Genomic DNA, 12,715 nt, shown 5'->3' on the forward strand with positions numbered 1-12,715 from the left:
GAAAAACTTCCCTATTAAAACAATTCTGCTCGGCGTTCTTGCAATAGGTGCCAATATTGACCAATATCACGAAAACGGAAATTTAATGCACTACCACATGCAATTAACAAATTTGAAATTAAGGTGCCGGATGACCTTCAAATCGCCCATCGAAGACGACCCGCTTTTTGCGAATCAGCAGCATAATGGCGTAATGTTGGCATGCGAAAAACTTCTCCATTAAAACAATTCTGCTCGGCGTTCTTGCAATAGGTGCCAATATTGACCAATATCACGAGAACGGAAATTTAATGCTCTACCACATGCAATTAACAAATTTGAAATTAAGGTGCCGGATGACCTTCAAATCGCCCATCGAAGACGACCCGCTTTTTGCGAATCAGCAGCATAATGGCGTAATGTCGGCATGCGAAAAACTTCCCCATTAAAACAGTTCTGCTCGGCGTTCTTGCAATAGGTGCCAATATTGACCAATATCACGAGAACGGAAATTTAATGCTCTACCACATGCAATTAACAAATTTGAAATTAAGGTGCCGGATGACCTTCAAATCGCCCATCGAAGACGACCCGCTTTTTGCGAATCAGCAGCATAATGGCGTAATGTCGGCATGCGAAAAACTTCCCTATTAAAACAATTCTGCTCGGCGTTCTTGCAATAGGTGCCAATATTGACCAATATCACGAAAACGGAAATTTAATGCACTACCACATGTAATTAACAAATTTGAAATTAAGGTGCCGGATGACCTTCAAATCGCCCATCGAAGACGACCCGCTTTTTGCGAATCAGCAGCATAATGGCGTAATGTTGGCATGCGAAAAACTTCTCCATTAAAACAATTCTGCTCGGCGTTCTTGCAATAGGTGCCAATATTGACCAATATCACGAGAACGGAAATTTAATGCTCTACCACATGCAATTAACAAATTTGAAATTAAGGTGCCGGATGACCTTCAAATCGCCCATCGAAGACGACCCGCTTTTTGCGAATCAGCAGCATAATGGCGTAATGTCGGCATGCGAAAAACTTCCCTATTAAAACAATTCTGCTCGGCGTTCTTGCAATAGGTGCCAATAAAAGATTCAATTTTGTGCTTCATCCCCTTGAACATTTTGATGGTTTTTCAACTAAACTTTTCACAGCACCCTTCACCAAACGTCTGACTGACTGAGATGAGCAAAATTTGCACTAAAACTGCACTAAACACGCTGAAAATCGCCCTGGCTACACCACGTGACTTCTTGCTCATTAAACAGAAAATTGACCCCAATGCATCACCGGTTGCCTTGTGACGAAACTGAGACTCTCTATGACGCAGGAGTACAAGACGGGCATTCCCCGCGTGCAAAACTATTTTAATAGAATTGCTGACATGCGGTCGTTAGTCCTATTTTGATAAAATAAAGTTTGGTCCTGGCATTGAAATTCGTTTTGGTCGAAGATTGCCTTTCTTTCTGTTTGTCCCTTATGACGCAATGACGTTGATGTGGACATATTTCACGCGTTATCGTTTGACTGTATTGTTGCATTCTATTACGATTTGATCTCAGATACCGAAGGGTTTATCAACTCGCATGGATTCGTGGTACCTAACATGAAAATTTTATTAACCCCTCTCCTATTATCTCCTGACTCCCCTACCAATGACACATTTGCAGGAATTTGTCAGGTGTAGTATGGTAACTACACTACATTTTCAATTTTCTTTTCCCTCAAAAGTAACCATCACAATTCAACTTTTCCTTTTTTTCCATCTGAATACGACCTGCACAGAAAATAGAGCATATTTTTTTTACAGTATTTTGTCACAGAAATCAATTATGCAACACATGTCACAGGATAAACAGTACATACATATGTTTGTGTGTATTGGAAAAAATAGTATTTAGCGTTATATATGTCACATATCTCTAAAATTTGTTGCCATTTTATCCAAAGAGCACATGAAAAAGAAATGTAGAAAGCAATCCATCATCTAAACATGTAGCAAAAATGTTTTGTATTTGTTTACACCAAGGGTGTACAAACTGCAGTCCGCAAATCAACATTTTGTAGCATGTCGAAGGCTGCTACGTGGCCCGGCCCCGGAAGTTAACAAATACAATTTTTTACAAATAAAGTTGTGTATTATTGCCAAGTTTGCTGATATGTGCAAATGTACATGATTGAACACATGTTGTACTTGCATACTGCCAAAGTTATAAATTTAGAAGGCTTATTGGTCAATATGGTCAAATTTGGTCAATATTGGCACCTATTGCAAGAACGCCGAGCAGAAGTGTTTTAATAGGGAAGTTTTTCGCATGCCGACATTACGCCATTATGCTGCTGATTCGCAAAAAGCGGGTCGTCTTCGATGGGCGATTTGAAGGTCATCCGGCACCTTAATTTCAAATTTGTTAATTGCATGTAGTAGAGCATTAAATTTCCGTTCTCGTGATATTGGTCAATATTGGCACCTATTGCAAGAACGCCGAGCAGAACTGTTTTAATGGGGAAGTTTTTCGCATGCCGACATTACGCCATTATGCTGCTGATTCGCAAAAAGCGGGTCGTCTTCGATGGGCGATTTGAAGGTCATCCGGCACCTTAATTTCAAATTTGTTAATTGCATGTGGTAGAGCATTAAATTTCCGTTCTCGTGATATTGGTCAATATTGGCACCTATTGCAAGAACGCCGAGCAGAACTGTTTTAATAGGGAAGTTTTTCGCATGCCAACATTACGCCATTATGCTGCTGATTCGCAAAAAGCGGGTCGTCTTCGATGGGCGATTTGAAGGTCATCCGGCACCTTAATTTCAAATTTGTTAATTGCATGTGGTAGAGCATTAAATTTCCGTTCTCGTGATATTGGTCAATATTGGCACCTATTGCAAGAACGCCGAGCAGAATTCTTTGTATTAGGGAAGTTTTTTGCATGCCACCATTATGCTGAATCGCAAAACCAGGCGATTTTTTTATTCGCGATTGTTTTGATTGATACAGCTGCGAAAAAAATTTGTTTAAATTTTTTTTGAGGTTTGAACTGCTTGCTCATCTCTGTAATTTGATTCTAATCCAAAAGAAACCAATTTTTGAGTATATGCCTGTTGTACCTTGCAAAATGTGGCAAATTTGCAAAATTATTCTGCCAGAATTCTGCCAGAATGAGGGTGGTGAAAATTTTTCATACTGCCTCAAGACTGCGACCAACATTATCAACATTTCCGCATCAGTTTTCGCATCCCTTGCTTTGCGAGATTTTGTAAGTTATATTTTTTGTTTTGTTGAACGTATTGCAGAACAACTTTCATACGCTCTGACTTTCTATAAGGATAATATTTTTTTATCTTTCTTTGCGATTACCGAGACATGCGACGCTCAACAGGACCTTCCGCATGCACGTCGACAACTGTCCTAAAGTTAAAATGTTTTTTAACTTACAATGGTCGACTCAAACCCGTAGTTGAGAAATTGCAGCAATAATGTTTCAAAGAAAAGTATGTCTGTGAATCCTTTTTTGCCTTCCAGATATGTTTACCTTACGTTCTCGTCAATTATATTGTTTGCTGATACAAGTAATATTTTTTTGCGCCGAAACTCACTGTTGCCAATGAACTTTGCTTGTGTATGTCCTACCTTTATATCACTTCGTCACCGACAAGTGTAGCGTGAAAAACAACGCCAAGGTTCTCTGACCACACCGGTGCGCAATAACGAAACAAATTGAAAAAATATAAACGTCATCACAGAAAAGAGTTTGTGCTTACCAACGAATTCATGCCACTTGCCGCGTTCGCTTTCAATACTTTATAGTTCTCCGTTGTTCTGTTGTTAAATCACTCACTAAATACATGTCGAATGTCGTTGGGTGCAATAACTTTCGTGTTGACAAAAATAAAATATTTCAGCTTCAGACGGTGCCAATGTTCAAATACAACAGACGCACAAACCAGTTTATCATCGATTTCAACAAGCTTTGGGCACATTTGAATGAACCGAGTTTAGGCGTATTCATTGCTTTTCCTGAAACGAAAGAAAGTACTCATTGAAAGAAATGATTTATTTAACAAAGAAAAACTTAAGAGCACAAAAATCGTTTTTGGGTCTTCTTTTTCATTTGTCCTGAACTTTGGCAACGTAATGTACTTCTACGATGACATACTTATTCGGAATTTGTACAGAAATGAGAACGCCCGCGTGAAACAAAAGGATGCTGGCGTGTCCAACGAATCCCAGAGTAAATATTAAATATTTGTCAGTTAGGCACTTATGCATACACATCATGTAAAATGCTTATATTCATCAAAGATAAGTTTATTTCAAATTAACAATGCGGGATAGCACCATCGTTTTTGCAGCGGGTTCGCGGCACGCTTCTTACCCGCTTTCCGCAATTATAGGAAAAAGCGATACGCATTACAGCCCAAGCTAGTTCGGAAGCGGTTTCGGCGAACTAGCTTAATAGGGGTGGGTTCGGAAGCTAGTTGAGCGAACTAGCTTCTTTTTGCATGTCAGCTAATGGAAAATGATGGCGGAAAATTTAAGTTTGGTTAGATTTCAATCACGAATTTTAATATAGTTGGATATTTAATGAGGTTCAATGCTTTTTTTCCAAATTTTGAATCAAAAAACAAATTTAAATGTAAGTAAAAATGGGCTGTGACTTGGACATTTTGAATCAATCACCTGAAGACAATTGACTGCAAAAGAATGCTGATGCTGTGATAAGAGGAAAATTTTTATGTGTGTGTTGTTGCATTTTTTGTGTTTCATAACTTCTCTAGCATACATGCAAAACAATTCAAAACAAATAAAGAACAATGTGTTTTCTTACCGGCAGTTTATCACAATTTGTTGTAACTGATGCGCCTCCTGCAGTGTTTGGTGTTTTTGCCTCTAGCACGCGATTTGACAAGCGGTGGCAACGTGTCCTTTTTTTGTGCCCCTGAAGGTTTAGGTGTAGTTCACTTTGAAATTGCGTTATACCTGATAAAGTCTCGCCGCATGGCAGACGAAACGTCGAAGAAATACAGCACGTATATTTTATGCCAGAAGAGCAGTACATTTTTAAATTCAATTACCGTTTTTTTTAATAATGCTTTTAATTAACTATTAACTATGTCCAAAAGCCAGCAAAAAGGAGTAGATAAAAAGTATTAAACAAATCTCTCTCGTGATGAATTGCAGTAAAGCACCACCACCAGCGTTTAGTTACATATTGCACAGACATGGACTGCGCAAATAATGACTTTTGATCATTGAATAAGTTGGGTCTGATGCTTCACGCATAAATTACGTTTTGTTTCCTCACAAACAAGTGTTACGGAATTATTTCGGCAGCTTTGCAATTAAGCGGTTAGATGTTTTTGGGTGGCGATGTTATCCCCCAATTAACCCTTCTACCTAATTCGGTACTTTGCACAAAACTGCCTCCCTAATTCTGATACTGCCCAGAACCCTGCAATAACGGCTCACCACAAAGCCAAAGTAACCCAGGCTGATTTAACTTATTGGACGTCTTGTTAAAATCAAAGCGACTTAAAAACAATACAAGACGTTCTGGCAAAGATCCCGACAACTCACACAACACTGAGATGTTCACAACGCGACGCCCAGAAGAAGACTCGCCCGTTTTAGGGAAATCGTTCGTTACATGCAATCGCCAACCAATCAGGATGCGCCTTTCCGACACGCGGCACATCCGGGGCATACAAAAATAAACGGAGCGTAAAATAATAGGAAAGGGAGGGGAGACGAAGGTAATAAAATAGTGTGGTGAAAGTGAAGTGCGAGCCTTAAAAGCGATATACGTGGGTAAAACAATATGATAAATAAGTGGTAACAACGAAAGAAAACAGTTAAATTACAAGGTGCCAGGAAGATAGGTGAAAACAATGAAATACAAACAATAACCATAACTAACAAAAGTGTAAGGTGACGTGGAGGAAATAAAATTCGTTACACAAGCATATTTTTTTTGAAATTAACAAATGACCTGATGTAAAACATAGGTAAATGTTTAACTACAGATCTGGAAAAGTACAGTCGTACCAAGAAAATTATCCCCTTTGCCTACGAAAAGGTCGCCCAAATCTTCGGCTTAGCCTCTGTAGAATGCTATATGCAACAGGATGTGGTAAAGCAAAAAAAACTTTCTCACCCGGCATCGTTTTTATGATTATGAACTACAACAGTCATTTCACTACAAACTCCATTTTGCGCATTTCGCAAGAACATCAGAGCATGTAAATTGAGGCCCGAAGCTCGCTCATTTATGGTCTGTTAGTTCTTCATGGTTAATCGCGCAAGCTCACTCGCAAACCATGTCATGTGGACATGATCCCCCTATAGCTCAACCATGAGGTCACGTTGCCAGTGTGTTTACAGAGCTTTCCTCAGAGTCAGCTATTTGTATTTGAAACGGCTGGAATTCCCCACACGACTGTGAATCTGTAGACTTTATACGTGGGCTACGGGATCCGCCACCAGCGCAGCACCTGATCTTACCCACAAATAATAAAAAATGAATAGCTTCGTTTTGTTAGTTCACAGCACTGATGATGAGCATATAGCAGTGTTCGAAACGTTTTGGAATAATGATCAGCATATTAGCTTTGACTTTTCTATTTCGTTGTGTATGAAGGCATGATTAAGAAAAAGTGTAACAATATGTTTGTTTAAAGTCGCCCAGGAGTAACACATATCGCTGATTCAACTTCATTCAGTTGCACTAAAGTAAAAAAAATTAGAGCAAAGGTAAAAGGTGTCACCTTTGGTAGCGTCAAGTAGTTCCAAATGAAAAAAAATGTATATAAATTACTACTGATGCTGCCAGACATGCTTTCTTGCAGCGATACGGCTCTTCTGGCAATAATTTTAGCATCCTCAATAATATACTAATGAAGGCTGCTACATGGTGGCCGAAACGTCAAAATAATAAAACTATTGCCAGAAGAGCCGTATTACAGCAATAATGTATAGTTAGCAGCCAAATTTAACGCCGCTTTAGTCATAAACGAACAAAATCGCTTACCACAATGAATATCAATACGTCTGAGGGCATTTCTGTACAAAAGCTATACTAATAAAAGAAAGCTATACATAATTAGATGTGACGATTCAATTTTTTTAGAACGAGGGTTAGAGAAAATTACTAAATTTGAATTACAGAACCGAATGTTGAGAGTATAAGTTGACTGCAAACAGATTGACAAAAATGTCTACCACATGCTTGGCATCGTGCGCTTGTATTTTGTGAGTAACAAGCAATGTTTTCGATCTTCGTGTGTGTGAAATGTACAGCATAGCATATGTCAAACCAGGACATTGGAAAACAGCATCAGAGTTTCGTTTTCATCGCAATGCGTTTTATTCTCATTTTCTACTTTGTTTGTTTAGTTTCTTTTTGAAGCAAGGGTAACCGGTAATACCCGTAATTGGCTAAATGTTCTAATTTCAGATGGGCGGTATCATAAGGTAAAATAACAAAAAATAAACATGCGACGATCCTTGGGATGTTACCTTACAATTGGTTGCGGGTGCTTGCTGCTGTATCTTTCTGCTCAACTTTTCTTCATGGAAGAGGCGAGAAGGTGAGAAACGGTGGCTTTTGTGTTTGAATAAATTTTCCGCCGCTTGTCATAATATAACTTCAATTTTACTCAACCGTGAATATGTAGGCCATGAAATTGTGGCTGTACTTCGTTTTAAGGAGCCAACAGAAATATATTTTGTACATCTATAAACGGAAAGATATCTATCGCTATCGCCATACAAAAGTTGTACATTCAAAAAGACATATCGTTTGAACTTGCTGAAGGAACTCTTTTGTATACAGCAAATAAAGAGAAAGGGCAATTGTGGTCGAGTCCTAACCTTGTTTTGTGATGTCTTCCACGCATGGATGGCAAACAGCAACGTACACATCACATACAGAAGCAGCTATACTGTATGTGATGTGTGTTACGGTGCGTGACTGTTGAGTTTGGTCGAAATTTGACTCGGAGTGGCAAATGTGCGCGAGCCGATAAATCCGAGCATATTATCTAAAACAGACTTCTGCGTATTCCGGTTCTATCGCAAACCAAAAAGGGTTTACAAGTTATTGTAAATCCTCAATCTTAACACAAAACCAAGGGATTTGTTGATGTAATAATTTTAAATGGAACTATGTAAATCCGGTAATGTGTGCTCATGGATGGCATATTTTCAATGCTTTGTTTTCAGTTAAAGATCTCTCATCATATGTCACTAGTAAAGACACATACGGCGTGCCTATGAATCGGCAAAGTTTTTAATCAGTTACGGTTGATCAGGGGCGGCATGAGAAGAACACCTCGCTAAGTTTAGCGAGCTCACTATTGAAGCAAAACCTCGCTAACGCAACTTTTGGTATGACGAGCCACGTTCTCGCTAACTAACGGGGATCTCAGACCACTTGCTAAACTAATTTTTGTCGAAAATTTGCATTACAGCAGCTTATTTTGCAATTATTTGTCACAAAAATAACCAAGTATTCATGGGATATGTTACACTTCGGGGTATAGTTTAATTTTGCTTGCCTACATTTGTAATATCAGTATGTTTTAATATTTTTTCAAAGATTTGCAAAAGCTATAAAATGAAAGGTATTTAACAGCAAAACAATATACTATTTTAATACTAATAAGGAACAAAACCAAATTTAATCTTCAAAAGGTTTCAATTCGTTTAAATTTCGAAACGACGAAGAAACGGCCATTTATCAAAATGCCCAACACAACCAACGCAGCAGTTTGTTTTGCGGTTGCATTATAATACTCAGTGTTGTGAAAACGATCGACAGAACTACACCATTCGAGAATATATTAGTGTCAATTTTGCATGGGTTGTTTTCGTAACCTCGTAAACACAACATAGCGAATTGTAAATTCTCAAGTGCCTCTGACATAACTTGCATATTTTTCCGCCCAAATAAGGGAGAAAAATTTTGACAACATGAATCGGGAGACTATGGGTATTTCAACACCCATTGTGAGTTTCCGGCGTGTAAATGATTTTAATTGAAATGAGATTAAACAGTACAATGTTAGGGCATTTCCTCATCTGTTAACCCTATAAAATCAGAGCAACAATTTGATTTGTGATTTCGGTCTCATGTTATCGTAAACTTACCTAAATAATGTAAACGAACAAAAAATGTGGGGTAAATTCAAGATACCGCATATGCGCAAGATATGGCAAATTTCGCAACTCGTATTCAGAAACATGGGACTTAAGGCGATGCAAAAGTCCCTTTCTCCTGAAAATTGACGCATTCTCTCTTTTTCTTTGCGCGCTTGTACGAAGTCCTAACGAGATATGCTCGGCATACCATTTTCCGTACCGAGTTCCTCGCTCGTAAACACTTCGCTAAATTCAGTTTTAGCGAGCTCGACAGTTTAACGAGGAACTTCTTATCATGCCGTCCCAGATCTGTGAAGAACGAACGAACCCGAACAGAAACATTCCCAAACCGAACTGCAGCGAACACCAAGCCCAGGACCTCAACGCCAACAAACTTCATTTATTTGAAAGAACCGCTGCTTCACAAACATTCGGCTGGAAGTGGAAAATGCATCGCTAAACACGGTGAGAAGGAAATACTAGCGGCGTGCAAAGGAATATACTTTATTTCCGCACTGAATTACGTTCTTACGTGCACTATATAGCTTGTGGGTCCTGCTGGGTCAAATTATTGTGTGTGATATTATATTACTATGTTTGTCAATAGAATGTAGTCACACGAGAATTTGTTTAGTTTTTTTTACTATAGTTCTATTATCAGCATTTAATGTTGTCATTCAAAGAATGCTAAAAAGTCGTATCAATATTGCGTTAGTGGCACACATGATGTACAAACGCAGCGAAAGAGTACAAGAACTTGATCTACGTTCGTTAACCAACAGCAAAATGTACTGGCACTATATGTAAATAAACCCAGCGCAGCGAGAGCGTCTCGTTTTTTTGTATTGTTCTCAGGTATGGGCAAAAATATAGGTTTGAGAACCGGCGTAGTATTCACAACGATAAAGTTAAATCGTCTTTGCCTTACTAACAAACCTCCGTTCTGTCGGGAAAAGTGGCTGATCAAGCTTGGCTGCAGCAATGCTAACAAAAATCTTTATTAACTTGAACAGAAGTGAGGTGGAGAATGGCAATCTTTGTTAAATCTTCCGCCATCAACTTTTTTCGAAGAGAATTGTTTCGCCGCACGTGGGCGTCCTTCAGCTACGTTGATGGGCTCGAGTTTCAGACAATTTTCATCATAGGAAATTCAAAAGTCAACAAACCTGCACTTGTTGACGAGGAATTTAAAAGATATGGAGACTTACTACAATATGCAGGGCCTGATGACTACAGGTACCCAACATACACGCCACCTAGTAAACTTTTGCTATCACGTACGTTGGCCTTACACCAAATTTGCCTCGTTTTATTATGATTTGCGTTGGAAACTGTGCGTCTGTTTCAACCGATGTATCTTTGTGATTGGCCAAGGTTTAGTCAGCTAACTTAGGGTTTTCCATACTGGGTGTGTATCTGACCACGCCGGGGGGGGGGGGCAACAGAAAAGTTTTTTTGGTCGCAAAAAGTACATCAAAGTTAGAGGCAACACAACTTTTAGCTGTTTCGCAAACTTCCCCAGAAACGTATGCGGGGACACTCCATATACCAATGAAATTTTTCAGTCGTTGCATTAAAAATTGATGTTTAATAAATATCTGACAAGATTAAATGAACGTCAAACACTTTGGATAGTGGGATATTTGGTACAAATGAAAGGGTTGCGACCGACAAAAAATTGGGAATCTTTGGGCTAACTAAGACAAGGTGACGAAGCGGTAGAAACAGTGGTGAAGTCCGCAGCCAACATATTATTATCGAAACTATTGGTAATTTTAAAACTTGAAGTCATTTTTAACATAAGCTTTACTTTAACATTTAAACAGAAACGTCGCTCTTAAGACTTTAGCCGGAATGAATTGGGCAGCGAGCAATCTTCCGCCAGACACATTTTACTCAAGCATGGACGACGATGTGTGGGTAGACCTGGCAGCACTTGTGAAGGCTCTGAAGACATTCAACGATACGATGCTCACAAACGATTGGCCTGAATATCCGATAGTTTGCATGTACAAAGAAGCATTCAAAATTCACCTTTCGCCGGATCGCCGGAACGAGAGCAAGTATTTCGTTCCTAAGTCTGAGTACATTTGGACGAAATGGCCCTATTTCTGCCTTGGTGGCATGTACACCTTGTCGGGCAAAGTAATGAGGAAACTCCGGGAAATATCAAAGCAGTGTAAACTCGTGCGTATGGACGATGCTTGGATAACTGGGATTCTGCGAGAAAAGCTGGGAATGCCTTTAGAAATGGTCGTGAAACCCAATTTCACCGTTGCAACGCATTGGAAAGGCTTTAAAAAGCAAAAATCAAAAAATATACGTGATTTTATGTCGGTAGAATGGAAAAAACTAAAAGAGAGTTTTAACTCCAGCTCCCTTTGCCCGTGACAACATTTGTGCTTGATCGAAACCACATTCCCTAATTTTTTCCGTATTGAAGATAGTAATGAGACGGGAGCCTGGTTTTAACACATAAAATCACTTATTTTTGACTTGGTTACACTTTATTAAATAGAATAAGATGAGGTTTAAATAATCTTCCAAACTAAAGTATTCAAATACGTGGCACTAATCTTTCAAACTAAGTTTGCGACGAATGGCACAAAGAAAACCAATTCTACAGTATTATATGGTTATTTGGAAAGAACTAACATTGTTTTGGAATTGAATTACGTACGGTGTTAGCGATGCGGTGTTTCAGCGCTTTTTTTAAACCACGCCGGGATTTAAACCCAGGATATCCTGGCCACGAATCCCGATCAGATTTTCCTCTTATATGGGTCGGATGCTTGACCAATGCGATAAATAACATTAATAAAACTCTAGCGTCCTCGTGTGACTGACAGAACTTTATTTTTTCAACACTTGATGTCGCAATCACACCTCAAATTAGCGGAATCAGCCTTATCATTCGAAATGGAAAGCAGGGTAAATTGCATTCGAACACTGTGTGGCTTGGGTTTAAAACCTGGTATAGTTTAAATACAAATTGGTTCTTGGTGTCTTCAGTTGTTTGCACTTATCTTTGAGTTTTTGCAAACCATAATTTTTTGGAAAACCGTAGGATTTAATATGAACCTTTGTTTATTTACAGTGCAAACGTTGGTAAAAGAACCATTATTCGCAATAACAAATCGCAAATTTGTAAATCGGGAAGTACTGCGTGTTTCGCGCCGCTACACATCACACCTTGAGTTCTTGGAATCAAACGCTCGAGTTCATCGCGACACTTTCAAGCTCACCAAAGTGTGACATTCGCCGAATTAGCGACAGTCGTAATTTGTAATGTAACATGACCCCGGCCAGCAGGTGGTGTCCCAGGCTCGCGTAATTGCTACCCCGCTACTTTAAAATATCTAGTCTTTAATTGCACCAACGTGTAATATGTGGCCCTGTGTATACGCTTTCACAGTTTTATCGGTTGGTTCTTTTCGTGAGATATTAAGATTTTCAAAAGAAACTTACTTATTAGTAAGGTTTCCGCAAACATAAAAGCTGTCAATGTTTGTGTACGTAATTTATCCCTATACAAGTGGAATTTGACTAATGTTTTCTGTAGAAAGTAATGTTAGATGATTG

The 12,715-nt window shown here is 38.9% G+C and overlaps 1 protein-coding gene across 1 annotated transcript; it reads left to right on the forward strand.

Moving 5' to 3' along the window:
- Window positions 1-7,446: 7,446 nt before the first annotated feature.
- LOC145889553 (beta-1,3-galactosyltransferase 5-like) lies at window positions 7,447-12,015 on the forward strand. Its single transcript, XM_082980531.1, has 4 exons — window positions 7,447-7,581; window positions 9,441-9,598; window positions 10,147-10,369; window positions 10,960-12,015. The coding sequence occupies exons 1-4, from the start codon at window positions 7,487-7,489 to the stop codon at window positions 11,522-11,524; spliced, it is 1,041 nt and encodes a 346-aa protein (XP_082836657.1). The 5' UTR covers window positions 7,447-7,486; the 3' UTR covers window positions 11,525-12,015.
- The last annotated feature ends 700 nt before the right edge of the window (window positions 12,016-12,715 follow it).

This window comes from Ascidia mentula, chromosome 2, assembly GCF_947561715.1.
Source record: "Ascidia mentula chromosome 2, kaAscMent1.1, whole genome shotgun sequence".
NCBI classification, from domain to species: Eukaryota; Metazoa; Chordata; class Ascidiacea; order Phlebobranchia; family Ascidiidae; genus Ascidia; species Ascidia mentula.

What these genes read in the sequence shown, in the direction of transcription:
- LOC145889553 (XM_082980531.1), top strand. Translation starts at nt 7,487, where the DNA reads ATGCGACGATCCTTGGGATGTTACCTTACAATTGGTTGCGGGTGCTTG. An exon ending in AAAATGCATCGCTAAACACG is followed by an intron (nt 9,599 to 10,146) that starts GTGAGAAGGAAA and finishes TAACTTGAACAG; the next exon opens with AAGTGAGGTGGAGAATGGCA. An exon ending in GCAGGGCCTGATGACTACAG is followed by an intron (nt 10,370 to 10,959) that starts GTACCCAACATA and finishes ACATTTAAACAG; the next exon opens with AAACGTCGCTCTTAAGACTT.